The following is a 27,896-nucleotide window of genomic DNA, read 5'->3' as shown; positions in this document are numbered from 1 at the left end:
TTAACCAAAACATAAGCCGATCATATATCGTCCTCGTTTCACACACACACAAACACAAATGGTCCAGTCCACGCGGAGATGTTGGCCAATCAAACGTCAGGAGCAAAAATTCAAACTGAGAAAAGCGCGTTGGTCTTCCTGCTCCATTTTGTGTTGTTTTTGGAGGTAGACCGAAGGAGCGAAGATGACAGAGGAGTCAGCGGTAAAAGTCTGCGTTCGAGTCCGTCCGCTTATTGCGAGGTGAGCCTGGACGGCGGCATAGCCGCGTTAAAAATTCCCGTTAACTGTTGACATTGCCCCGGTAGCGTCAGAGTCGGCTCTGTCGCTAAAGTGTTAGCAGTTAAGGCAAGTAAACGTCGCGTCTCTTTAATAAAGTTTCACAGACCAGGAAAAAAGCGTTCTTTCTTTCCACGGTGTCCCGACCAGAACAGATATGTCATACTAGTACCACTATCAAGCAAGAAAGAGTAAATGGAAAAAATAGTTTCTGAGCTAAAAACGAGTGCGAGGCAGCTAGCACACTGCGCTACCGGGGCTAAAAAGTGATTTCCGATGTTGCTGTGTGTTGTTATGTCTAATATCTTTACATCATATCAGAAAATAGACTGTAGTAAACATGATTTCTGAATGGATTATATATAAAGTAAAGAAACGAGCTGTTTTTTATCTCTATGACTGGGCTCTGTTGTACCCACATTATAATCAAGTGTTTTTTTTTTTTGGTCACTAAAATATGCTTATAGAAATGTGATGTAATATTTCTTACAATTTCTGCTGCCCTCTTGGCCAGATCAAATCTCTCTTGAATGTCAGAGCATGTTTTGCCCGGGTAAATAAAGGATATGTAAAAGTCACTTTCCAAATATTGATTGACCTTGTCTGGCTCAAAATACGTTTGACGTATTTTTGACAGATTGTAGGTCAACAAGTGTTTTAAAATAGTTTAATTCCCACAATCGCTTTTTGCCACAACACTGGAACAGCTGGCTGTGCAGCTGATTCAAGGAGTGCCAACTTTGGGAACGCTCAGAAGGGTTGGTGTGGTTTTCATATCATCTGCAGCGAAGTGAGAGTTCTCTGTCATTGTAAAAATGCCTGTTTGCTTCCAGCCTGTCCCTTTTGCACATTTAAAAGTACACAGCAGGAGATTAAATGACATTTAACTAACATTGGTTGTATGACAGACGCACAGTTTAGACAAAAGACAGCAAATACTCTTGGCAATGGGTTCTGCTACAACCCTCAATGCGCCTCTTGACTCTGCCCTGTCACTTACCTGGGCTCCAGACTGACACTAGGAGTAGATCAGCTTGTGACCCCTGAGACTGGGTTTGTTTACTCCCAGACGCAAACTGTGGATGTAAGACAAATGTGTTGACCACTACACTGTGAAGCGCTCTTCTTTTCCTTTAAGATAAAATTGATTGATTGAAAGCAACAAGAGGGTTGTCGATGCAGAGCAATAGTAACCTGTTGTTAAGAAAGCCTCTCACTGTTTCCGCTTATGTGTGGAATGTGTGTCTTTGTACAGGGAAGAGAGTGCATCTGAGAATGCAGAGCCTGTCCAGATTTTCTGGAAAGCTGACAAGAAATCAATTCATCAGATTGATGATGGAAATTCCACCAAGAGCTTCAGTTTTGGTCTGTATTCAAACATACATTTTAGTTTTGTTTCACAGTAATGTGAATGTGAACACTAACTTTTCTCTGATAACAGACCGAGTGTTCGCCGCTGATGAAACGACCAGTCAGCTATACAATGACATTGCAAAGCCTCTGGTTGTTTCCACTGTCGAGGGATACAATGGTATGCGCAGGAAACAATGTTTGATCCCTCGTTGGGCCGAATGGTTTCTTCTCTTACTTTCTGTGTTTGCTGTACAGGAACCATATTTGCTTACGGGCAAACTTCTTCTGGAAAGACCTTCACCATGATGGGGACCAGTCGCACCCCCGGAGTGATACCTCAAGCTGTGGAAGATGTCTTTCAAACTATTAAGAATGTAAGAATGGCCTCACATGTTTGAAACTTGGTGCGGTTGGTATCAGTCACTTTTAATCCTAAAGGGTCACTTCTCTTTCAACCCAAGTTTCCCAAGAAGGAGTTCCTTCTCAGAGTGTCCTACATGGAGATCTACAACGAGACTGTGACGGACCTGCTTGTCGACAGCTGGAAAAGAAAACCTCTAGAAGTCAGAGAACAAATCAATGTAGGTTGAGCATTTACATGACTAGATTCAGAACACTATTTAGAGGTTTGGTTCTCAGCATTTCTATGGTAATTTTAAATCGCTAGCAAAATTAAAGAAGCTTTTTAGCTACATATCTCAGACTCTAGGAGTGCTGTAATGCTATAAAGTGTAGTGTGCTGTTTTACATGAGCTTTGTGTGTTAATGATTACTGTTTGCAGAAAAACATCTATGTGGCTGATTTGACTGAAGAGTTGGTTACATCTCCTGCACAAGTCCTGGCATGGATTCGGAAAGGAGAAAGTAAGACTTGTGATGAATTCCAAGAGATGTTTTTTTTCTTAGTGCAGACCGTAACAACCAGGACATTTTCTGTACCGTCTCTCTCCAGAGAACCGACATTATGGAAAGACAAAAATGAACCAGCGGAGCAGCCGCTCGCACACTATTTTCCGGATGGTAAGCAGCATATAGCTACAGTCATGTGGGATTCTTTGGAAATGCATTTCTCACGATGGACTTTTTCTTAGATCCTGGAGAGCCGGGAAAGGAGCGACCCAGCATCAGGTGAAAGTAGTGATGGAGCCATCATTGTGTCTCATTTGGTAGGCTACCTCTCTTTCATCGCTGACCTGGTTTGTCTTCTTTCCTTTGTTGGGTAGATAACAGTTTTGCTTCATCTTGCAGAATTTAGTGGATCTGGCCGGATCTGAGAGAGCGAGTCAAACGGGAGCTGAAGGTAAGGTGCAGTTAAATACAGCGTTGGATATAATATTGGGGTAACCTTGCTATTGTATGCTGCATTCTACACATTTTTCAGCAATCCAGTAATCTTTTTCTGCTTTATTATGTTCTGTGTCCTAGGTGCACGTTTCAAAGAAGGCTGTAATATCAACCGCAGCTTGTTCACGCTCGGCCAAGTGATAAAGAAACTGACCGACGAAAACCAGAAGTAAGTAAATAATTGAGCTGACATTCAGTTCTCGATGTGGAAAACACCACACACCCCGCAAATATGATATTATAACAGTTCTTCCCTCACAGTACAATGTTGTGATTTCTAAAACTTTGTGATATCCTGATTATTGCAACAACATGTATTGTGATTTATCACTTTTTTCAGCTGCAAATTATGTCCTCCAAGTTAAACTTTGTCAGAATCTGTTTTGTCCAATAACATAGTTATCTTATTTCATTCATATTAAAAATGAGTTTTTCAAGCATGCCAACACTGTCAGTAAAATCTGCCAAAATGTTGCCTGAGGCTGTCAGTCTGTTATTGGACGAATAGCAAGGAGGTTGCTGTGTGATTGAACCATTAGCTTGTGGTAGCTTTGTCAAGGTAAGTTGTCTCGTATTGGATGGTTCTTCGGTTGAGCCGATTTAATGCAAGTTTGCTAGTTTGTTACCTTATCTCAGGATGGTTATGCGTGAGGTGAGAGTTTGTAGTATTTCCAGAGTATTTTAATGGTTTGAGATCCTGCTTGAAGCAGCCAGTCAGAAGATGGGTACACTGTGGACATGATCCACAACAATACTCAAGTAGGCTGTGGTGTTTAGATGATGCCCAAGTGTTACGTTTCATACTGTGTACACCCAGCCCCCTCCAACTAGCAGATGGCCCCGCCCCTCCCTGGGCCTGTTTCTGCCGGAGGTTTCTTCCTGTTAAAAGGGAGTTTTTCCATCCCACTGTTGCCAAAGTTCTTGCTCATAGAGCGTTGTCTGATTGTTGCCTTTTTTTCTGTATTATTGTAGGGTCTCTGACTTGCAATATAAAGAGCCTTGAAGCAGTTGTTGGTTTGGTGCTATACAAATAAAACTGAATTGAATATGGCCTTCGGTATTGCAGCAGAAATCAGGCAATGCTTTTCCAATCTTCTATTGTCCATTTTTACTTTCACTTTTAAACCCACGTGAATTGTAGCCTTGAGAGTTGCACCTGATGGTGCCCTCCTTTGGTCTTCTGTTTCACGGTGTCGTGCAATAGATGCTCTTCTCCACTTCTTGATTGGAATAAGTGGTAATTTGATTTGCTGCGGCCTTCTATCAGTTTCAAACTGTCTGTTCTGTGGCAACCAGGCGTTTTCACTCAGAAAACTGCTGCTCACTGAATATTTCCTTTTTAGATCATCCTCTGTAAATCCTAGAGAAACTAATGAAGTACTCTGACCAGCTCATCTGGCCATGGTCAAAGTACTGAAATAATTTTTCTTCATTATTCTTAGAACTTCAGCAGACCATGCTAGCTACCTGCTTGGCCTAAATGTTGCTGCCATGTAATTAGATAATTGTGTTTTAAGAAGCTGTTGGGTTGTTGTCATTTGTGTTGATCCAGTTCTGCTGTTGACTGCTCGAGGGTTTCATTAAAATCTGAAGCTATCCTTCTTTTAGCATGATTCCGCCTACTTTGGCAAGAGTCCTAGTTTCAGATGGGTTGTATGCCTCTTCTTTCTCCAAATATAAGCGGCATCTCTGTGAGCAATGAGCTGTAGTTTTGTCTCATCTGACCAAGGGATGCACTTCCAGTCCAATTTTTTTCAAAGGGCCAAAGAAGCCTTTAGAGAGCATGATTTCAGCCACAACAAAAATGAAGTGTGTATTTGTGTTGAACACTAAATGGAAAGTGCAGACATTACCTAAATATTTTCTCTTCAGGGGTTTCACCAACTACAGAGACAGTAAACTGACCCGCATCCTGCAGAACTCGTTGGGTGGGAATGCTAAAACTGTCATTATCTGCACCATCACCCCAGTCACTCTGGATGAGACCCTCAGCACTCTACAGGTAGGAACAACATGACTGACTGTTATGTAATCCATTTAAAAAAAAATGCTTTCAGACGAGAGATTGTGTAGTACAAACTTTATCGTCTTACACAGATGATAAAGTTAGTGTGAAATAAAAGTTAGCTGAAGCTTTGACGTGTGAACCACTGAGAACATAAACTGCTAAACACTTTAACCCACCTGCTGTGACTTCTTTGCACTAGTTTGCAAGCACAGCAAAGAAAATGAAGAACGACCCTCACGTGACAGAGGTGTCAGATGATGGGGCTCTGCTCAAAAGGTATCGTAATGAAATTGCAGAACTCAAGCGACGACTTCATGAGGCAAGTATCCCCACTTTTCCTCCTCTTCATCCAGCAGCACTGATCTGCACACACTGACCACTGCACAATCTCCTTCAGGTTTCTTCAGTCACACAGACCACTGTGACAGAGAAGGAGGTTCTCTCCCAGCTGCTCCAAGAGAAGGATCAGCTACAGAGAGAAAAAGAGGGCCTGAAAAGAAATCTGGCCAATCTCCTTGTGACTAGCTCAAATTTGGTCCCAGTGCAGAAGGTAACTGTGCTGAAACACGAAACGCAGTTCATTTAAACCTCTCTGTATGTTCATTTTAATCACAACATGTGTTCTGTACCAAGATGCCAAGCCGCAGGGTTACCTGGGGAGGAAAGATGGTAAAACTTGCCCATCCATCTGCCTTTGTGGGGAGTTTCTCTGACCTCAGCTTTGCAGAATCTTTCACTCAGAAGAGAATTCGGTCGGACTTCTCCTGCCTGATGGAGCTCGGTGAAGGTAACAAGGAGCACCAAGGATGAATATTCATGCCATGATGGAATTCTTTTGCTGGGGCGTTAGTTTTATTTTTTTTGTATTCGTGCTCTATTTTAACAGACGATGAGGACTTTGACTCCAACTGGGGAGTTATCGATGAGCCGTCAGATGAAATGGAAATGAGTAGAAGCTCTGTGACTGTTCGTAGCTTTGAAGACAGGTACGTGTCCGAGCAGTTCTGTCACCAATGAAGCCTCGTATTCTGAAACTTAAAAGCCATATCAGACACCAATCATTTATTTGTATATATTATAAAAACATGCCTGTGGGTTACCCTCAGTTGTCCAGAATTCACTTTACCCACTTCAAATGAGGAGAAATGCTCCCTTGGTCTGTACTGCTGCATTGTATTGTGATGGGTTAAGGGCCTTCTACGGCCCTGTCCAGCTCTCCTAGAGTAACTGCCTGTCTTCTTGAGACTGTCCTGGGAGACACCGCAGCCCTTCAGGCAGTGACATGTATTGATGTGCCAACCTGGAGGAGTTGGATTATCTGTGAAACCTCTGTGCGGTCCATGTATTCCCTTGTGCTACTGACCGTTGCCAAATGAAGTAGTGAAGGAATGTTGTTGTTGTTGTTGTTGTTGTTGTTGTTGAGTCAAATGTGTTGCCTGTGAACAATCAGTATTAAAAAGTATACTTGTGAGTGGGTGCTGGTACTCCTGTTGTTTCCTTTAGAAGGAAAAGAAAGAAATTTGGATACAGCAGAGGTTTCTTTGTGCTCACTAGCTGAACTTTGCAGAGGGAGTGTTCGTTGCTTCTTTCACCGGACTTCTTTTGAACTATTAGTCTGTTGGTTGCTTAATGGGCAATCTTCTGAGTTGTTAAAGGGCTTTGACAAGTCAGAAAACAGTTTCCATGGTAGCAACAATGGCTCTTGACTCTCTTTTTGCTGGTGTTTTCTTAAGCTGCAGCAAATTTACTTCTCAGAATCACTATAAAGAGGGCAAGGTGCAGAGTGGTGTACATGGACTGATTCTTATATAGCACTTTTCTGCTCTCCGTCTGCTATAACATGCCACGTTCGCTCAATGCTTTTAAGTGCTTTCTAAAATTCCCACACATTCATACTCTGATGGATGCATCGGGGAGCCAGGGATCGAACCACCAACCTTTCCGGTCAGTAGATGACCTGCTCTACCTCCTGACAGTTTAGCGGGACTCTGGATCAGTGTTTCATATCAGAGTTTGATTGTTGAAAAATTGGCATATCCATTTCTTAGTGTCAGTCAGAGGTTTGTTATGTCTGTGGTCTTCACTGGAATGTGTTTGAGCTCATGTGGTCCATGAAAAAGGACACTGTTGCCTCACAGCAAGAAGGTCCTGAGTTCAATTCCACCATCAGGCCGGGGTCTTTCTGTGTGGAGTTTGCATGTTCTCCCCGTGTTTGCGTGGGTTCTCTCCGGGTACTCCGGCTTCCTCCCACCGTCCAAAGACATGCAGCTTGTGGGGATAGGTTAATTGGATAATCCAAATTGCCACTAGGTGTAAATGTGCGAGTGAATGTGAGTGCGAATGGTTGTCTGTCCCTGTGTGTTAGCCCTGCGACAGACTGGCGACCTGTCCAGGGTGTACCCCGCCTCCCGCCCTATGACAGCTGGGATAGGCTCCAGTGCCCCCCGCGACCCTGAAAAGGATAAGCGGATGGATGGATGGATAGTTAGAGGCCCACCTGGACCCAGATGAAGGCCACGAGCCAGAACGCATCAGTCACTTAATAAAGCTGTTTCCTAATACTTCAAGTGTTGCTGGAGTCGTTGCTTCATTCACAATTACTATGTGCTGGTGTGTAACATAAACATGTCCCGGTCAGTGTTTTTTACGAGTCAAGAGCACACAATTATTTTTTTTTTTTTTTTTTTTTTTTTTTTTTTTTTTTTATTAACAGTCCCAGAGACTTCATGTCTCCTGATCGGCTGCAAGAACTTTCAGGCAAAGTGTCCAGTCTGGAGATGCAGCTGGAACAGGAGAGTCAGGAGAAAGAGGCGGCCCTGTCAAATTTAGATGTGTTAAAGGGCAGAGTGGCAGAGTTGCAGCTGCAGCTGGAAACAGAGGTGCAGCACAGACAGGAAGCACTGGAAAAAGTGCAGACTGGAGAACAGAGGAGAGCGGAGCTGGAAGCGCTGCTGCACACTGAAGCTCAGCAGAGGCTGGAGGCCACACAGAAGGCTGACATGTTGGAGCTGAGAGTGACGGACTTGGAGAGACAACTGGGAGAAAGCAGTGATGCAAACATTGACACAAATGAACAGGTATGCTGTGTTTGACTCGGGCTCTGTCTACCAAGCATCACATTATCATCACTCGTCTTAATATTCTGTTTTTCAGATGAGAAAAGAGTTTGCTGAGACCATCCAGCTTTGTGAAACTTTGGCTTCGGAGAAGGTAAGTGTAAGGTGAAGAGGTTATAGCAGTTACAGCAAATATCCTACTGCTTTCTGTAAAGGGGCAGACGGATTTTCAAACAAAGCTCACGCTGCACACTGCTCTAAACTCTCAGCTTTCTTAACACTCGAGCGTTGAAAGCCCTCGGTGCAGTCACGTGGAAACTACGGCGGTGTTAAACTGGATGAAACTGTTGCAGGACTTGGTGGCTGCAGAGCGAGACTACCTGAAACAGGAGCTGGGCATGTTTATAGAGCAAATGGAGCGTCTGGAGAAAGAGAAGGCTGCTGTTTTACAGGAGCTAGAGGAGAAGAGGGAGATGGACGAGTTCAAATCTCTAGAAGAGGGGTGCAGGAAGGAGAACGAGGTGAAACTCTCACTTATTCTGTTCAGACTTTCTCAGATCCACTGACAGCAAAGTTTCACAGAGCTGTTTATCAAATACGTTTTCATCTCACTGTGTTCTCTTTGCTTCTGGAAACTTTCAGAAAGAGCTAGAAAATGAAATCGTAAGCTTGAAGAAAGCTGTAGAGTCCTCTGAACTCCAGCGCATGCAGCTCCAGGTAAGATGAGTGGACGTGTAGAGTTAATTGATCCGAAACACTTTGATTTGATTTGTCTTTAAGCTTTTGTTTCCTCTTTTGAAAGAATGATATCGAGACTCTGACTGAACAGCTGAAGAAGAAGGAAACAGAATTTGCACATGAGATGGAGAACCTGGTACGGCCAGTATTTCTGTCACGTGACGTGGAACATCATGTAGATGTGACACTGTGCAGAGTGTGCATCTGTCACATGTTAGAAACCAGCAGCACCTCATGCTCAGAGCATCCGTCTGTCTGGAGCAGTAGATGGGCCAACACTGATGTGTGTGTTTGTGCTTAATATCAGTTTGTCACTAACCTGGAATAAACCAGGCTGTTCTCATGGAAAGTGTGCTTGCTTACACTTGCTTACAATCTTAGCAGGCTAACATGTCTCATCTGAGTGCTGACAGGGGGCTGAAAGCAGCAGCAATCCGACAGTGACACAAGCTAACTGCTTCATGTTTTCTTGTTTCAGGGCAGTAAGGACTTAGTGCAGGAGGTGCTGAAGCTTCGCCGCTCTCTGGATGATGCAGAGCTGCTGAGCAGAGACACAAGGAAGGATTGGGCTGTCCTACGCAGTCGCAGCATTTCTCTGGAGGAGACAAATGTATGTAATCAAACACTAAAATAACAAATTCTTTTTTGCAGCACATCTATACTTATTTTAAAAATATTCCAGGAATTGCGGGCCAACAATGGCAGCTGTAAGCGATTAATGAATCTCCTGCTTCTTGACGATCTCGTCCAGGTGACTCTGACTGCCAGCCACGAAAAAATGGAGGCAGAGGTGAAGAGTCTGCGTTTTCAGCTGGAGACTGAGAAGTCGCGTTACAGAAAGATGCAGAGCGATCTCCAGAAGGAGCTGAATGTCGCATTTGATGAGAACACCAAGCTCACCACTCTGCTAGATGGCAACGTGCCTAAAAGTAGGTTTCCACGTGTTGCGTTTATAGACTGTAGCCCATCATACGAACCTGCCCCTCGTAACATCTGCTCCTTCTCCAGATCTGATTGACAGCATAGAGCTTGAGAGAACCGTGGCCAATCTGAATAAAGAGTTGATGGCATCTCGTCAAGTGGAGACTGCTTTGAGAGCTCAGCTGGATGAGCTGGCTGCATGTCAGACTCTCCCAGATAAAGTGGACGCCTTGGTAAAGCAGGTAAGGCCCAAATATCCTCTAAAGCCAATCTGACCATCCAGTTGTGGGGGAGCATGAGCACGTGTGCAGAGGGTCATAACTAGCACCAGAGGTTATTCAAACAGAAAGTGAAGCAGCTACTGGGCTCTTCATCCTAAATGAACAAATATTTGCTGCAGCTGCTGAGACAATTGTGAGGACAGGTACTTGTTCGGTGTACTCGGTGGAAACATTCGAAAGTACAGGCATGCTATAATATGTATATAATATATATGATATAATAATAAGTCAAAGGGAAAGCCTTTCAGTGAGGCTGAGGGAGGTGTCTGCTTAGTCATCCAGGATAAAAATCTCTAGATCGGGCTTAAAATGATACCAAGTATACTAGTCCTCCAGAGTGTGTCCAGTTATGTCTGAAGAGACAAAAATTTATACGTACAGGTTTCCAAACAAGTGTCATGTTTTCCTTCAGCTTGAAGGAAGTGAGCAGGAGCGAGCAGCGCTGGAAGGAAAACTGAGCGAGGTGCAGCCGCTGATGAAGGATTTGGAGGAGAAGCTTGCTGACAGCGAAGCTTCCAGAAGCACCGAGGAGGAGATTAGCAGAGAGCTTCAAGAACAAGTATGACACTGATAGCTGCTCTTATTACAGCTGAGCACATGTGCAACTATTAGCCCATCAACAGAAAGAGTTAAAATCATTCGATAATACAGTTTTACAGTTCAGCTGATATCATTCAACTGCACCTGTGAGTGTCTTGAAGACTGTGATTGTATGTATTTATATAGATCAGCCAGTTAAATGAAGAACTTCGGTGTGTGCGAGCCGAGAAAGCCGAGCTCCTGTCCGAGCAGAGCGCTGCTGATCGGAGGTTTGCAGAGGAGACGGAGAAGCTGCTCTCTGCTGTAACATCTGTGACCGCAGAGAGAGACGAGCTCAGGGTGAAGCTGCAAGAACACGTGGACAAGGTGAGAGAGTGGTCAGCGTTTCTGTAAATATGACTCTGACATTAACGATGGTTGCATCCTCTGTCAGGACAACCAGATAACACTGGAATCTCTGTGAATTGCCGCTTTACCCCGGTGGAGGTGTTTGAGTCCTCAGGAGCCATGTTGTCAGGGGTCTTAGAGATGGGTTAAGAAGTTCAGTCACTGGGGTGGAGCTCAGAGTAGAACTGCTGCTCCTCCACATCAAGAGAAACCAACTGAGGCGGTTCAGGCATCTGACAAGCTGGTCTGGGTCTTACTAGGAGGCGCCCCAGCGTGCACCCAGGACATGCTCCGAACATTGAATCTCTCGACTGACCTGACCTGTGTTACCCTGGATAAGTTGGAGGGGGAGGTCTGGCTCCTCTGCTTAGGCTGCTGTCCCTTTAACCTCGCCTGGATGAGCAGGAAAAAACAGTTTTCTGTTTTATGAGGCCTTCTGCTGACCTGTTTATCTGTTTGGATGTGAACTGTGTTGTACAGTGCTTTGTGACTTTTATGTGTGAAAAGCAATACACGAATAAGTTGTTACATGATGTTTGTTTGTTTTCCAGGTTGCTGAGACCCAGGTTGTTCTACAGTCTGTTCAGGATGAGCTCCAAGAGCAAAAAGAAAAGAATTCAGATCTCGTGAAAGCTCATGAGCAGAAAGAGTCTGATTTAGGGGAGAAGGTAAGTGATATGTTATTTCAGGCTTGTTGTTCAGTGTGGTGTGTGGACTCTAAATGAGTCTTCGAGTCAGAATTGTGACAGCTGGAAATGTGACAGATGCTGAGGCTATCACAGGACCTGCAGTGTGTGCGAGATGAGAAAGAGGCGCTCCTGATGACGACCTTTCAGAAGGAATCGGAGGATGTGGAGAAGCTGAGCGCTACCTTGGCTTCTGTCACTGCTGAGAGAGACCAGCTCAGGACGGACATGCAGGAAAATGTGGAAATGGTAAGTTGCTGTGTCTGCTCTTCCTTCCGTGTTACTGTTTTTTCTGTCAGGTTTGTGTATATATGTATATATGTATGTGTGTATGCATGTATACACACACACACACACATACACATACACATACACATATACATACATACATACACACATACATATATATATATATATATATATACACACACACACACACACACATATACACACACGTGTGTGTGTGTGTGTGTGTATATATATGTATATATATGTTCCTTTTCTTTTCTTTACAGATGATTGAGAATCAGGAGGAACTGAGGACGGCCCTGGAGCAAAACCGCGAGCAAAAGAAGCAGATCAAAGAGCTAGAAGCACAAATATTGAAGCTGGATGGGCTTCCCAGTGAGCGCAATGATCAGCTGGTGGAACTGCAAACACGTGTAAGACTTTCGGGGTGCTTTTCTCTGTGTAGCGTGCATGGTCAGGAATAGTGTGATCTCTAACCACACCCAATTATAAAAGTCAATTTTTTTCAGTGACCGCTGCCTCTTTTAAGTAATGAAGTATTAAGCACATGGGAGGAGAGTACATTGCAGCTTTCAAGCAGCACTACAGAATGCACAGATGAAACTCTTTTCTGTGCTTTAAAATGTAAGTGGAGCTTGTTGGGGTTGTTTAAATGTATGTTTTCACTGACAGATAAAGGCTTTGACTGAGGAGCTGGAGAGTGTGAGAGCAGAGAGAGACAGTCTGCTGTCTGAGAAGGAGCTCAGCACTCAGACCTCCACAGAGGAGATGGAGAAGCTGCTGTGCAGAGTGACGTCTGTCAGCAAGGAGAGAGACGAGCTGCAGGAGATCCTGGAGGGTCTGAGGCAGGAGAAGCAGCAGCTCCAAGCAGAGCTGGAGGACAGGGTGGAGACGGTTTGTAATCAGTCCATTTATTTATTGATTCCACCCTCTCTTTTTTTTTTTTTTTTAAACACAGGCATGTGTTTGCTTATCAGTAGACTGAAACATTATCTTGAGATTTTTTTGACAATAAGAGAAATGTCACTTAGCAGCAGCATACAAACCTGCCTGCTCGGGGGCAAGAAGTAAACAAAAGCCTGGCTCTTTGCTTTCCCAGGTACAGCAGCTGCAGGGTGCTCTGCAGGCTGTCACAGAGCAGAAGAGCCAGTTGGAGGGTGATCTGCAGCGTAGTACAGTCACGGTGAGGGGTTTGTTCTTGGTCACACTGGGAGTGTCAAAGATTTTGTCTTTCATTTGTTGAACAAATAAATTATTTTCTCTTTTTATTTTTAGGCTGCTGAGACTCAAAGTCTCATGCATTCCCTTCAAGAGCAGCTCGAAGAACAAAATAAAAACTGCGATCTTGAAAGAGTTAGCCAAGAAACGCAGGCTCAGCTGAAACTACAGGTTTGTTGCCTGCAACATGTTTCACTAAGCTGGATAACTGCTGTGCCTTACAGATAATTGACCATGTTTTCTTACTTTCAGGTCGAGGAAACCAACTGTCTTCTTCAGTGTCTTCAAGAGGAGCTAAAGGAGCAGAAACAAAAGCTGTCTGATCGTGTGCAACTCTATGAGCAAAAGGAAGTCGACTTTACACAGCAGGTGACTTACATCAACTAACATTTATCGTTAATGAATGAAGTTTTTAAATTTGCTCTTTTGTCTTCAACAATAATTTGGGTACCTTTCCTTTAACAGATAACAACCCTCTCTGAGGAGCTTGACAGCGCCCGAGCAGAGAGAGATGCCCTGTTGCTTCAGAAGGAACTGGAGAGCAGACCGAGCAGTGGCAAAGATGCAGGCAGTACCCTCCAGTTACAAGAGCTCACAGACCAGGCAGGACTATTTTTCTATACTTGCATTATTCTAACGTGTGTACAGTCAGCAGGTTTACTGTGTGCATCCCTTTAAACAGTGAAAGACATGAAAATGGTGGCTGAATGTAATAAAGTCACAGTTTGGACTAACCTTTGTCCTTCTGCACAGATTCAGAGACTGACTGAGGAGCTGGAGAGTGTGAGAGCAGAGAGAGACAGTCTGCTGTCTGAGAAGGAGCTCAGCACTCAGACCTCCACAGAGGAGATGGAGAAGCTGCTGTGCAGAGTGACGTCTGTCAGCGAGGAGAGAGACGAGCTGCAGGAGATCCTGGAGGGTCTGAGGCAGGAGAAGCAGCAGCTCCAAGCAGAGCTTGAGGACAGGGTGGAGACGCTGCAGTCTGAGGTCTGTGATTGACAGTGGCAACAAGTGGCAGCAGATGGTTGCCCCTTCCTCAGCCTGCTTCTGCTGGAGGTTTCTTCCTGTTAAAAGGGAGTTTTTCCTTCCGTCTTTTGCCCAAGTGCATGTTGATAGGGGCTTTCTTTATGGTACAATATGAAGCCTATTTTCTGCACAGTGATGTGTGTTATATAGACACGAATTACTGTCGATATCAACTGTGATGAAGAAGTAAATTCAACGCATGCACAGTGATGAGGAAAATGTCCTCCTTCAGAGAAAACATCTTCTCTGTGTTTTTGGCTTCATCAGATTATCAGACTCCGTACTGTTAGTTTCACTGATCCATCTACATATTAAGTCTAGTGATTCTCCCAGGACTGATACAGGTGTAGCAGTCCAATAGTAGCTTTCTTCATGTATTTGTTTATTACTGTAAGACTCGCTGGTATTCACCTTGTCCACTGGATTGATGTCTTTCTGTCCTTCTACCCATCCATGTGACCGTAAGGAATAATACTGGTGGCGAACGTGTCCCTGCCTTATTCCACGCTGCTAACAGCAATACAATACTTTCTGACCTCAGGAGGTTCTCAGTCGGCCTTTTAGCATCCGTAGATCCTAGTTTTCACTGGGAGGTGTTGTACTGCCACGTTAGCTGCGTTTCTGTCTCATGGACTTGTTGTAGTCTTTTTGGATTTTCTCATGTTAATGACATTTAGTTTCAAGATGCCCTCAGTGCAAGAGGAGCTGTTTGTGCAGAAAGACAGGGTCACTGATCTGCCTATGTTCTTTAAATCAGCAGGTTCATGTCTTTTTATCTCGCTTCTGTAAACATCAATAAAATTTCATTTAAGTCAAAAAGCCAATTCTGTCTTTTACAGATAAGGACTCTGACTGATGGACTGAAAATGGCTGAAGCAGAAGGAGCACGCCTGCTGTCTGAGAAGGAGCTCAGCACTCAGACCTCCACAGAGGAGATGGAGAAGCTGCTGTGCAGAGTGACGTCTGTCAGCGAGGAGAGAGACGAACTGCAGGAGATCCTGGAGGGTCTGAGGCAGGAGAAGCAGCAGCTCCAAGCAGAGCTGGAGGACAGGGTGGAGATGGTAAAAACTTAACCAAAATCAGAATTTTAGTATTTATTTTTTAGCCCGGTTGGGTTTTCTGATGAGCGCACACAGTATGATTTTTGCCTTGTACGCCATCACCATCATGATCCTAAATGTTGGATTTTAAATCAATTTTAAATTTAAAGATTGTTTTTACTGGCCTGGGTCTGCTGGAGGTAACTTCATGTTAAAATAGAAGAAACCTCCAGCAGAGCTGTCACCAAAGTGCTCACTCATAGGGGGTCATGTGATTGTTGGGGTTTTCTGTTTTCTTTGTATTATTGTAGTGTTTACCTTACACTATAAAGCAGAAAAGCGCTATATAAAAACAATTTACTTTTATTTAAAATCTACCTGCACTACTTTTGTGTTTGCATTTGACTTACAGCATCTCACTGGATATATTGTATGTTTCAGTAGATTCACACTTGGTATGTCATCAGCAAATGGTAAATGGACTGGTCCGTATGTAGCGCTGTTCTACTCTGAGGACTCAAAGCGTTTTATACACCTTGCCTCATTCATACAAGCACCTTTTTTTTTATGCTTAAGTGCTGTCTATCTAATATCCACATGTATTCATAGAGCAACTTCTTGTTAGTGTCTTGCCCAAGGATATCTGGCATGAAGAGAAATGCCAAGCTGCAAGCATCAATGCTCACAATGACATCGCTCCTGGCATCACTAGAATACCCCTCTACCACGATGTGGTGGTCATTCACTATTTGCAGCAGTATTGAAACCAACTGTGTTGCCTTTGCCTCCTTCAGCTGACACACAAGTTTACACAGACAGACACAGAGCTCGTCCCCTCACTAACTAATGAAGTAGTTGATGTTTGTCGACACTTTAGGAGGAATTTTAGTGATCAGTAACACTAAGCTAGTAACCTATTAAACAGTTGTCAGTCAGTTATATATGAGTCTGTACATTGTTACGTTGCTCCGCCTATCAAAAAGCCTGCACCTGCGCAAGTATATCACCTATCAACGGTTATCGGACTGACGATTGTCAAATGGAAAAGTTTTACATATCGCCCAACCTTAATTTAGCGAGTTCTCTGATATCTTTATCAAGTTTGAAATTCTGACATCGTGACGGGATATCAGATTTAAAGAGATCCATCCTAAACCAGAGCAGTAGAGCCAACTGCAGAGTAACATTCAACAATTCAAACCAGTGTTTTAATCTCTGCAATATCCTGATCAATAAGGAATATTAATTATTATAAAAAAAAAACTTAACAGAAGAAATTTTAATGTGGTTTTCCTTGTAGTTGTTTTGTTATCCATGCTTTTAAAATTAAAACATCAGTTATTTGTGGCAAAAATTATAGGAATCTTGTACAAGGAAAGAAATTATACCATAGCTACGACATAACCACAAACCCATTAATAAAACTCTTTATTTGTAACTTGCACCTCCCTACAAGTGTCACACATGGCCTGTTCCATGCGTTGAGTCCTCACGTGCAATTCTAGCCAATGTTTTACTGAAGTTTTTGAATTTATCAGAGTCGACTTGCATAGTCATGATGGGTAAAACTTTTCAGATGACTGAGAACCAGGAGGAGCTGAGGGTTTCTCAGGAGAACATCAGAATCCTACAAGATGAGATGAACCTGCTGAAGAGTGAAAAGGCAGAACTGGAGAGCAGACCGAGCAGTGGCAAAGATGCAGGCAGTACCCTCCAGTTACAAGAGCTCACAGACCAGGCAGGACTATTTTTCTATACTTGCATTATTCTAACGTGTGTACAGTCAGCAGGTTTACTGTGTGCATCCCTTTAAACAGTGAAAGACATGAAAATGGTGGCTGAATGTAATAAAGTCACAGTTTGGACTAACCTTTGTCCTTCTGCACAGATTCAGAGACTGACTGAGGAGCTGGAGAGTGTGAGAGCAGAGAGAGACAGTCTGCTGTCTGAGAAGGAGCTCAGCACTCAGACCTCCACAGAGGAGATGGAGAAGCTGCTGTGCAGAGTGACGTCTGTCAGCGAGGAGAAAGACGAGCTGCAGGAGATCCTGGAGGGTCTGAGGCAGGAGAAGCAGCAGCTCCGAGCAGAGCTGGAAGACAGGGTGGAGACGCTGCAGTCTGAGGTCTGTGATTGACAGCTCCAGCTATTCTTCTCTCCTTTTCTTCTCTTCCCCTCACCCCAGAACCAGTGGCAGCAGATGGTCGCCCCTCCCTCAGCCTGCTTCTGCTGGAGGTTTCGCCTTGTTAAAAGGGAGTTTTTCCTTCTGTCCTTTGCCAATTGCATGTGGATAGGGGCTGTCTTTATGGTACAAGAAAAACACATCTTTTCTGTGTTTTTGGCTTCATCAGATTATCAGACTCCGTACTGTTAGTTTCACTGATTCATCTACATATTAAGTCTAGTGATTCTCCCAGGACTGATACAGGTGTAGCAGTCCAATAGTAGCTTTCTTCATGTATTTGTTTATTACTGTAAGACTCGCTGGTATTCACCTTGTCCACTGGATTGATGTCTTTCTGTCCTTCTACCCATCCATGTGACCGTAAGGAATAATACTGGTGGCGAACGTGTCCCTGCCTTATTCCACGCTGCTAACAGCAATACAATACTTTGTGACCTCAGGAGGTTCTCAGTCGGTCTTCTAGCATCCGTAGATCCTAGTTTTCACTGGGAGGTGTTGTACTGCCACGTTAGCTGCGTTTCTGTCTCATGGACTTGTTGTAGTCTTTTTGGATTTTCTCATGTTAATGACATTTAGTTTTAAGGTGTCCTCAGTGCAAGAGGAGCTGTTTGTGCAGAAAGACAGGGTCACTGATCTGCCTGTGTTGTTTAGATCACCAGGTTCATGTCCTTTTTATCTTGCTTCTGTAAACATCAATAAAATTTCATTTAAGTCAAAAAGCCAATCCTGTCTTTTACAGATAAGGACTCTGACTGATGCACTGAAAATGGCTGAAGCAGAAGCAGCAGCACGCCTGCTGTCTGAGAAGGAGCTCAGCACTCAGACCTCCACAGAGGAGATGGAGAAGCTGCTGTGCAGAGTGACGTCTGTCAGTGAGGAGAGAGATGAGCTGTGGGAGATCCTGGAGGGTCTGAGGCAGGAGAAGCAGCAGCTCCAAGCAGAGCTTGAGGACAGGGTGGAGATACTGCAGTCTGAGGTCTGTGATTGGCAGCTCCAGCTTTTCTTCTCTCCTTTTCCCCTCACCCCTTGGTCGCCCCTCCCTCAGCCTGCTTCTGCTTTCTTCCTGTTTAAAGGGAATTTTAACAGAATTTTTTTTGTTGTTAAGGTCTGGTTACAGATACAAAGCAAAAAACTATGTGTAAAACTCTGCGCTTAACTTCCTTGGCTGTGTGTGAGTTTCAACTTACGAGTACGAATTTTGACCCAATTTTTCCTCCTTTCAGCTGATTGGGCAATGTCCATGTAAATCATAAACTTAACAATCCAATCAGAGAACAGATGAGTTTGGCTGTTAGTGGGGTGCTTTACTGCTTTACTTCAGGTCCTGGAAGGGTAAGTGCCCTTTCACGTGCCAGCGTTTTCCTTCATCACCATGAATGAAAACATTCCGTGTATGTCAGAGTTCGGTGAGTTTTTTGTCAGAGGTTTAAGTGCTTACACAGGGACCTCCAGAGCCTTTTCAACAGCTCTGTGGACTTCAGGGGGAAAGCTGTGTTGTGGAAATGACACACTCTTCACTAGTCGAGATAGTTACAAAGCTTTCTTCGTTGTGAATGAGCGATACATGTTTTTTATTGAACATTTAAAGATAATACAACACAAACTCTTGTAGAGGATATAAAGTCAGAGAGATCCATGCTGTGAAACGACAAGGAGCAGGCGCATCTAGTACACGTAGAACTGCCGCAAAAAAAACGACAGAGCGCAGTGGCCAGCGCAACAAATTTTGGATCCTTAGCTGCCGCGTCCGTTGTCAAAGGGCCTTTATGCTGCGCAGTGTGACTCGCAGCAATGGTCCCTGGTCAGCCCTGACTTTGTGTTAAAGTAGTACTAAAGTAATAATGGTATTTCTAACCACTGGTACACCACAACTTTATCCTTTCAACAGCTACTGAAAGTTAAGGGACCTACCTTGTATGAGCCTTATGGGATATTCATATAGAGATCCTCCAGCTTTTAACTGTATTCCCCTTCCAGGACCTGGAGCTCAGTAAAGCGCCCCAGCAACAGCCAAACCCATCTGTTCTCTGACTGGATTGTTAAATTTGTGATTGACATGACATTGACCAATTAGCTGAAAGGAAGAAAAACTGGGTCAAAATTCATACTCATAAGTTGAAACGCACACGCAGCCAGGGAGGTTGAGCACAGTTTTACATGTAGTTTTTTCCTTTGTATCTGTAACGAGACCTTAACAAAAACTATTTCTAACTTGTGTAAATATTTTTTACAAACACAAATCTTTTTAACACACACACACAAATTCTCATCTATAGATGCACAAACATAAAATTTTCAGATATTTTGGTTTACAAGGTTACAAAACTCAGTTCACAACTAAGCATTTGATTTAAAAGTACAAAATATTTATGGCCACAATTTGAGCCCATAAAAATGTCCTCCTTCAGAGAAAACAACATCTTTTCTGTGTTTTTTAGCTTCATCAGATTATCAGACTCTGTACTGTTAGTTTCACTTATCCATCTATATATTAAGTGTAGTGATTCTCCCAGGACTGATACAGGTGTAGGTCTTTCTGTCCTTCCACCCATCCATGCAACCGTAAGGAATAATACTGGTGACGAACGTGTCCCTGCCTTATTCCACGCTGCTAACAGCAATACAATACTTTCTGACCTCAGGAGGTTCTCAGTCGGTCTTCTAGCATCCGTAGATCCTAGTTTTCACTGGGAGGTGTTGTACTGCCACGTTAGCTGCGTTTCTGTCTCATGGACTTGTTGTAGTCTTTTTGGATTTTCTCATGTTAATGACATTTAGTTTCAAGATGCCCTCAGTGCAAGAGGAGCTGTTTGTGCAGAAAGACAGGGTCACTGATCTGCCTGTGTTCTTTAAATCAGCAGGTTCATGTCTTTTTATCTTGCTTCTGTAAACATCAATAAAATTTCATTTAAGTCAAAAAGCCAATTCTGTCTTTTACAGATAAGGACTCTGACTGATGCACTGAAAATGGCTGAAGCAGAAGCAGCACGCCTGCTGTCTGAGAAGGAGCTCAGCACTCAGACCTCCACAGAGGAGATGGAGAAGCTGCTGTGCAGAGTGACGTCTGTCAGCGAGGAGAGAGACGAACTGCAGGAGATCCTGGAGGGTCTGAGGCAGGAGAAGCAGCAGCTCCAAGCAGAGCTTGAGGACAGGGTGCAGATGGTAAATTAGTGCTATTCTAACGTGACTGAGAACAGGAAGAGCAGCCTGGAAACTTGATGCAGACCGCTTTGTAGCACTTTGATCACCTTTTCTCATTCATCTGCAGATCTCAGCCATCCAGGACAAGCTGAGTCAGCTGGAACAGCTGAACATGCATCAGCAGTCTGAGAGAGGAGAGCAAGAAGCCAAGCTGCAACAAGACGTAGGTTCCAGTCATTTTCTGCTCGTTTCAACTGTGGTGCTGTTAGAACTGAGAGCGTAAATATGAAGCTACACTACCAGATGCTTACATTAGCATGAAAGCTGTGGGGAAGCTAGCCCGACCACCTACCACTAACACACATTTATTGTTACAAATGCACGTCGGCATTCCCTGCATAAGTGTACCCTAACCTCTGCAGCCTGACCAACAAGGAAGAAGTAGATGTAGATTTACTGAGTGCTCTCTGTTTTCGATCCTCCATCTGGTGATTTATTTTTTTTTTTGATTTTTTTTTTTTTTGTGACAATTATCTAAACATGGATGAGCCCCACTTTCAAAAACTTTTCCATTGGTAGCACTGTTGTTAGCTGTGATGCATGCTCACACCTTGACCTGCTCTGTTTTTGTCAGATACTGCAGCTTAAAGAACAAGTTCAGATGCACACAGAAAGACGTGCTCAGGCTGAAAGTGAAGCAGATGCAGTGCAGCAGGTGAGTCCTTGCTCTCATTTGTTTCCTCTTTTTAGAACCATAACTTTGGATTATGATAATGCAGTCCACAGCTCCTCTAATCTGCATGCCGAATTATCCTTGGGCAAGACACTGAACATAGTGTGCGGGTGACTGAGACGTGTGATGTAAGCACCAGTCCATTTATGATTAAAAGCTGAGGACTGAGTTGGAGAGTGCTGATACTCCCTGTCTTGTATGGCAGGGACACAAACATGGCGCTCTGTTCAGTATTGCTGTAGAACAGTGGTTCCCAAAGTGTGAACTGGGGCCCCTAGTGGGCTGCAGTAATAATGCCCCTTTTCCATTATTCCCAACTCGGATTGACTGGTGTGAACGTGTGTGAATGCATTCATCAGAGCTCAGGTAAAGTAGAAAGGCACTATATTTAGGTGGACTGGAGGGAATCTCATATTTTGGCAAGCTTGTCAGAAGTGACATTCTTTAAAAGAGAGAGCTTCTACAGAGATGAAAAGCTGGAATGTCAATTACTCGCAAGAATAAAATCGGCGGCATATAGCGGATGGCCAAATGCTGACTGTGATTTTTATTTTTATTTCTAGTTGCTCAGCGAAGCGAACGCAACCATCTCTGCTCTCAGAGAGCAGATCAGTAGGTCAGAGCCGAGCACCAGCGAGGCTAAGGAGCTGCTGTCGTCACGACTGCAAGACTCCACCAGACAGCTTGAGGTAACGGCTTAATTGACTGCTCTGCAGCTCAAATGTCTTTCTAGCATGCAGTGTGATCAGAACTCTGATGCCACCTGGTTCTTGTCATTATAGGAGTCCTTCAAAAGCTTCCAGCAATTCATAGATACTTGTTGTAGTTATGACAATATAACTCAGGACAAGGGCCTGAGGGACCGGCGTTCCCTGAAGCATCCTCTTCCCAAGGCCACCAAGGATGCCTATGATGCGGTCTTTCAGCTGGGACAGTCAACTGATGAAAATCTCAGGAAAATTCAAGTAACTGGTTGTAGTTTGACTGTACTACAAATGTCCTAGATGTGCTGGTCTTTGAATGAAGTCATCTCTGGTCCTTTTCCCACAGGAGCTGCTGCGTGTGAAGGCACTTGGCTACAGGAACATTTTTGAGGAGCTGGTGAAAAAAGACTTGGCCATCTTTGAGGAGAGACGGCTGCAGGATGTGCTTCTATGCAGAGCGCAGGGGCCCAGCTACTCTGTTCAAGTCGAGGGCTTTGACACACTGTGGGAGCAGAGACTGCCTGAGCTGCTGGACAGGAGGCAACTTTACATGGAGGTGAGTCTTCTGCCCTGCCCCCTGAAACACTTGGAAGCTCTCTCTGTCCCATTCAAAGAAACCGGATTCTGAGAAGTTGGAGTAGAAGACTTTACTTTACTGTACTTTTCTGGTGTCTACTTTATCATTATTAGTCACATGGTGTATAACAAGCAGGCAGCAGCTGTCTTGTCAGTCTTGCCTCACAGGTTGTTACTTGTTGAAGCTGGAGACAGATTTGATTTGGCTGCCTCCTGTTCATGTGCATCCACTTCTCCACCACTGATACTTTATGGTGACTCTGCTGATTTTGTAGAAAATGAGCAGCATTTTGGAGAAGCTCTGGGACAACATGACCTCCTACCTCCATGAGCTGAAGGGTGAGATTCAAGAGCGATTCAAGTTCAATAAGCAGCTGCAGGTCCTGATCACCAACCAACCAATTAGCTTCAGTGGGCTGGACAGCATCCTGAAGCCGGAGACTGACCGCAGAGCGGCGGGGACACAAAGCAAGAAATGTCTTCTGCAGGTCAGTTGACGTGTTTGACAAAGATTTCTCTGAATGGATAATTCCAGCTCTCAGAGTGAATCAAATGATTGGCTCTTAACCTAGATGCATGTCACAGACTGCTTTGGGAATTGGTTAGTTAGGATTAGAAGGAATCTTTTAAATGATATTTACCGCATTGCTCTTTTTTTCCACCTACCTCCCACAGAGTATCACTGATGAGCAGAAGGGTCCGTTTGAAGAGCTAAAACAGCTGGAGGCTGAGGCTGAGACTCACCTTAGGGAGGTGAAAAGCAAAAGTTCCACTTTGCTGCAGGCGCTAGAGGATGGAGCGTTTCTGACAGTCGCAGCTCTACAGAAGGAAACCCAGCAGCTAGCTTCTCAGCTGAAACATGCAGAGGAAAAAGTGAAAGTGTGTTTGCCACACGGTTTCTTATTTCTTTCCTACTCTTGTTCAAAGCAGTTGAAACATCACTTAATACTGGGTGATGTGTTTCTTCATTACCATGAAAACACAGAGTCTCTCACACACACACACACACACACACACACACACACACACACACACACACACACACACACACACACGCGCTTAAAGACACCAGCTTGCTACTAGAAATCAGAGCATCCAGTGGTGGATTCATTCACCACCTAACCTAGTCCCCGACCAATGCACTGTTTGTTTTGGTGAAGTTGAGAGCCACAGATAATAATGAAGAATGTGTTTCACCTTCAGGCTCTGCGTATTCAAAATGAGCAGCTGGAGGAGGCGCACATCAAAGCTGACGCCAACGTTTCCAACCACAAAGAGGCAACGCAACTCCTGCAGACTGAGCTGCAGGACAACCGTGCACTAGTTGAAGAGAAAGAGAACACTATACAAGCTCTGAAGAGCAAAATTCGAGAATCGGAGGTATGTTGGTTTCATATAACAGCGCAGCTGCACTTCATTTTGGTTATCTGACTAACAAGTAGCTGGAACGATGATCTTTGTCCTTCCTTGGTTCAGAAAAAAACATCACCCAGTGTGGCTGAGCTGGAGAAGCTTCAGACCAAGCTGTTGCAGTTGGAGATGAAGCTCAGCTCGGCATCCGACGAACACAAACGAGAGTAAAGAGCTATTGAATTCGTTCTTACACTTTTGTTTGTTTAGTTTTTCTCCACTGTGGTTTTCAGAGGCCAGTGGTGTCAGGACCTGTGGCCTGCTGCAGGACTGCTGACTCTAATGACCGGCATTCTGTCTTCCAGGATCCAGGCAATGAACACACTGTTGGAGGAAAAAGAAGAGTTACTGAGGAAGCTTAAAGAGACTTTGAGAAAATCCCAACAGGAGGGAGAAGAGTCGTGTAAGTGTCAGCGCTGTGCATGTATATCTGCTAACAAGCAAAAAAATCTGACAGATGAATAACTAATTCAGTTACTGCTGCTATTCAGGTGTAACCATTGAAAGAGGAGCATGTTTAAATGGTGCATTCATGTTGGAATCAGTCTTGCAGGGTAAGGACCTTCATGCCAGACTGACCAACCCCAGGAGTTCTGTGGTCAGCAGCAGTATTCTGATGGAGAAATCCAAGCTGGAGAAGGAAGTCAGCCAGCTTCACATGAAAATCACAGAACTGGAAAGGTAACAGCATCAGGACTGTCTGTGCAAGTAGAAAACACTTTGAGTGATGTTTTTACTGCTGTGGAATCATTAACATTCTACACACAGCTTGTGTTACTGTGGCTCTTCTTCCAGCTATCATGGACATGATGACTGAAATGCCCGTCTTAGCAACTGTTATTGATTTGAGTTGACTGTAACAGTGTTTGGTTGGCTGTAACATCAAAGATTTTAGCCCCCTCTTTGACTCAGAAACCCACTGAGTGATTAACAGCAATTCTTCTTGCTGTGTTTTCTTAATTTCTCTTCTCTAATATCAGCAAATTGTACTACCATCTGCATACGTTGCAATGCCTTCTTTAGCACACGCAGCAGGTCATTTGTAAATTTGACATACAGTAGAGAACCTAAACACTCACTCTGAGGAATCCTACATTATAATGATTGGAAATTTGATGGTGAACTGTAAAAATACAAATGCACTGCCGCCTGTTTGATAAATAACCACCCATTTGATTAGTCATGCTTTAATGCCATATGCAGACATTTTAACAAAGTCTGAAAGTTTGGAAGCAGCATTAAAATTCAGTGTAATGGTACCATTAGTATAGCATTATTAACCTTCAATCATCTTTAATTAGCTTAAAGCTGACTGACCCATTTTAAATGCATGTTGGAGTTCAGTTTTTATTATTTTACAGTGAAATGATATCAAATCTGTTTGAGTGCAAATCTCCATTTGTTCCAATAAGACACTTTTTATTTATTTTTATGGTAAAGGAGTAACATTTGTATTTCCAGTTGATAGACAGATCTACAGGGTGGGCCATTTATATGGCTTATACGGTGTTGCTATCAGTGTGTGAAGAGTGGGAGAAGAGGGTTGCATTGACAATCCAACACAATGGGCAGCACATTGAACACATTTTATAAGTGGTCAGAATGATCAGTGATCAGCGGTTTGGTTTGAACACAGATCACATTCCATAGTTTTCACTTTGTGACATAAAAATTGAAGTTGAGCTCTAACCACTGACTTCCTTTCTCATCAGTGTGGTTGCCAGTCAGCAGGCTGAGATTACCAAGTGGAAGAACAGAGCCATCAAACTAAAGGTGAAGAACAAAGTAGAGGAGGACAAGCTTCAGTCACCTAGCACTCCCACCAAGAGGGGCTTTCCCATGACCTCTGACTCCTCCAACCTGCTGAGCTCACCTAAAAAGTTTTTGATACCTGCCAAGAAGCTCCTGGACACTCCCAGGAAGGGTTTGGAGTCACCCAGAAAGCTGCTGGATTCGCCAAAGGCCTCTCTCCTGGAATCCCCCAAAAGCAGATTCTTTGATGTGGGCGGAAGCTCCGAGACACTGTCCAGAAACTGTCCCAAGCAGTTCTTCGACAACTCGAGCCTCGGAACCATTCCAGGTAAACTGCAGCGTTGTCCACTTTGTCACATTCTTTCAAAAGCTTCAGAATGTCATAAAGATGTTGGCCGTTTGTTTTGTCAGAGGTTTCCCGTGTTCCTGAAACAGCAGCTCCAGAACAGGGTAACAACATACAACATGTGGGGATGTAGGGTTCAGTCACTTGGGGTATACTAACAGAAGCACGGGTTAATGGCTCTTCACCGGTCTTCTCAGAACCACAATCACAGTAACATGTTCTTCTGCCATGGCCATCTTGTTCAGGGGGGGGTCTGGTCCCTTTCATTTGAGAATAAATCCCAAATAATAGCAGGAGGGAATAACGTTACTCCTGTGAGAAGTTATTTTACTGTGACAGCTGTCTTGACTCTCCTGACACCATATTAAAGGGGGCATGAAATGCTACACACAAAAGCTAATGAGCCCTGCTGTAGCACTGTCTGTGCTTAACATGTTTTTAAAACTAACTTTTAGCTCCATCTTCTGTTGCTAATGTTAAGTCAGTCATTTGAAGAAAGACCTGGGTGTACTTATCAGTGGGCTATGTCACTGAACATGTTTGTGCTCAAAGTGAACACGTTCACTGAGCACAACGACAAGAAGAGACTTGGACTCTGATGATGCATCTGAAGCTTGTTATTATAAGCTAAATTTTGATGGAAGGACAGCTGATGATAAAATATTATTATTTTCAGCAGAACATCGGGAAAAAAATTGCAGTGTTTTAAAACTTTATAGAACTCTCTATTTTAAAGTATTCCATAGTAGAGATGCAGTTTTTGCATTTGTAACAAGCAAAAATCTGCCTTCTTAAAGACACATGCATTAGGAGACCCGGCTCCCTGTGACCAGTATAGTAACTCTTACAGATGCACTTTAGTGGGTTTTGTGGTGACTCAGTGGCTTTGTGTAACACCAGTTGCGTATTTATGTGTACTACTTCTACAACTTTTCCCAAGAAAAAAGGCAAAATGATATTTTAGTTCTCTTCTTTTTTGTTTGCTGTTGTCTTTATTAAAGGCAGAAACGTGTCCAAACAAACTGCTCGAGTTGGGCTGTCAGCTCGGTGCTCGACTTTTCCTCCATGGTGTTGCCATGTCACAGTCACATGGCTACATGCAGTACTATGTTAATGAAGGCAACAATACATAATGATTAACAGAATTTAAAACCTCGACTTCAGGCAGGTGCTTTATTTATGAACATGAGTCGGGTATACTCCTTTTTGCATGGAAAAAATGATTGAAAACCATCATTAACAACATTACAGCGTTTTAGAGTAGCCATAAAGCAGTGTAGATATGTAAATAAAAATAAGCCATTAAAAATTATTTGTCTAAAATATGATCCAATAAATAAATCACACTCTGACATTATGGTCTCTTAAGGTTTAAAGGTTTTAGGGTTGGTCTGCAGTTTTCTTGCAGACAAACAAAGCTAAAAAGTCAGCCACACAGTGAGATGCACCATGCATCTTCACCTGCTAATCGCATGTTTGAAGTCTTTTAAGAGCAGCAAGTTAGCTGTTGTTCACTAACACCTTGCCGTACATTACAGCTACCTGTAAATCAGTGGAGGAGTGTGACATCACTGGGAAGGACTGTGTGATGTCACTAGCCTCTGCACAAAAACAGATTAAATTCAGGAGGGAATCTTTAGATATTTCTAAAATTCCCATTAATGCTTCAGTATTTGTTTTCCTTTATTTTTCATTTGGTGGTTTCGTCTTGTGTATTTACAGATGTTGCTGTGGACACGGACAAAAACGAGTGGTGGCCAAAGTCTCCAAAACAGGAAGAAATGTGTAAAACACAATAACGTGTTTTGTAAAGAGCAGTATTTTCACCTTTTTGTTTGTAATGTTTATGTACTTTTATTTCCCACTTTCATTTTTCCCTTTTCATCCTGTTCTAAGAAATTTAATAAATATGTTAATAAGGTGCTTAAA

General features: G+C 43.5%; 1 protein-coding gene across 8 annotated transcripts; it reads left to right on the top strand.

Moving 5' to 3' along the window:
- The first annotated feature begins 68 nt into the window (after positions 1–68).
- On the top strand, positions 69–27,896 carry cenpe (centromere protein E). Of its 8 annotated transcripts, XM_019345768.2 has the most exons (53): positions 72–240; positions 1,532–1,641; positions 1,718–1,807; positions 1,885–2,003; positions 2,091–2,210; positions 2,412–2,493; positions 2,582–2,649; positions 2,721–2,795; positions 2,878–2,929; positions 3,055–3,142; positions 4,846–4,975; positions 5,181–5,300; positions 5,379–5,531; positions 5,615–5,768; positions 5,868–5,967; positions 7,695–8,058; positions 8,135–8,191; positions 8,391–8,558; positions 8,680–8,754; positions 8,840–8,911; positions 9,254–9,385; positions 9,527–9,704; positions 9,784–9,938; positions 10,390–10,536; positions 10,704–10,883; positions 11,456–11,572; positions 11,669–11,839; positions 12,106–12,252; positions 12,512–12,733; positions 12,939–13,022; positions 13,115–13,228; positions 13,310–13,426; positions 13,523–13,660; positions 13,811–14,044; positions 14,923–15,144; positions 16,700–16,861; positions 17,012–17,245; positions 18,045–18,281; positions 20,246–20,467; positions 20,574–20,669; positions 21,081–21,161; positions 21,743–21,868; positions 21,962–22,144; positions 22,230–22,439; positions 22,735–22,947; positions 23,135–23,338; positions 23,663–23,839; positions 23,936–24,036; positions 24,175–24,272; positions 24,415–24,550; positions 25,582–25,949; positions 26,033–26,071; positions 27,690–27,896. In XM_019345768.2, exons 1-53 carry the CDS (start codon positions 185–187, stop codon positions 27,764–27,766), a joined length of 7,575 nt encoding a protein of 2,524 aa, XP_019201313.1. In that variant the 5' UTR covers positions 72–184; the 3' UTR covers positions 27,767–27,896. The 8 variants fall into 8 exon arrangements, with proteins under 8 accessions (XP_019201319.1, XP_019201317.1, XP_019201316.1 ...); XM_019345772.2 differs by lacking the exon at positions 16,700–16,861 and having other exon boundaries at positions 71–240; positions 14,923–15,141; positions 17,231–17,245; XM_019345771.2 differs by lacking the exon at positions 18,045–18,281 and having other exon boundaries at positions 71–240.

This window comes from Oreochromis niloticus, linkage group LG15 (assembly GCF_001858045.2).
Source record: "Oreochromis niloticus isolate F11D_XX linkage group LG15, O_niloticus_UMD_NMBU, whole genome shotgun sequence".
NCBI lineage: Eukaryota > Metazoa > Chordata > Actinopteri > Cichliformes > Cichlidae > Oreochromis > Oreochromis niloticus.
The sequence above is the reverse complement of the archived record's forward strand: the minus strand, read 5'-3'. Positions and strand labels throughout refer to the sequence as shown.

What these genes read in the sequence shown, in the direction of transcription:
- cenpe (XM_019345768.2), top strand. Translation starts at nt 185, where the DNA reads ATGACAGAGGAGTCAGCGGTAAAAGTCTGCGTTCGAGTCCGTCCGCTT. An exon ending in AAACTTTGGCTTCGGAGAAG is followed by an intron (nt 8,192 to 8,390) that starts GTAAGTGTAAGG and finishes AAACTGTTGCAG; the next exon opens with GACTTGGTGGCTGCAGAGCG. An exon ending in CACATGAGATGGAGAACCTG is followed by an intron (nt 8,912 to 9,253) that starts GTACGGCCAGTA and finishes TTCTTGTTTCAG; the next exon opens with GGCAGTAAGGACTTAGTGCA.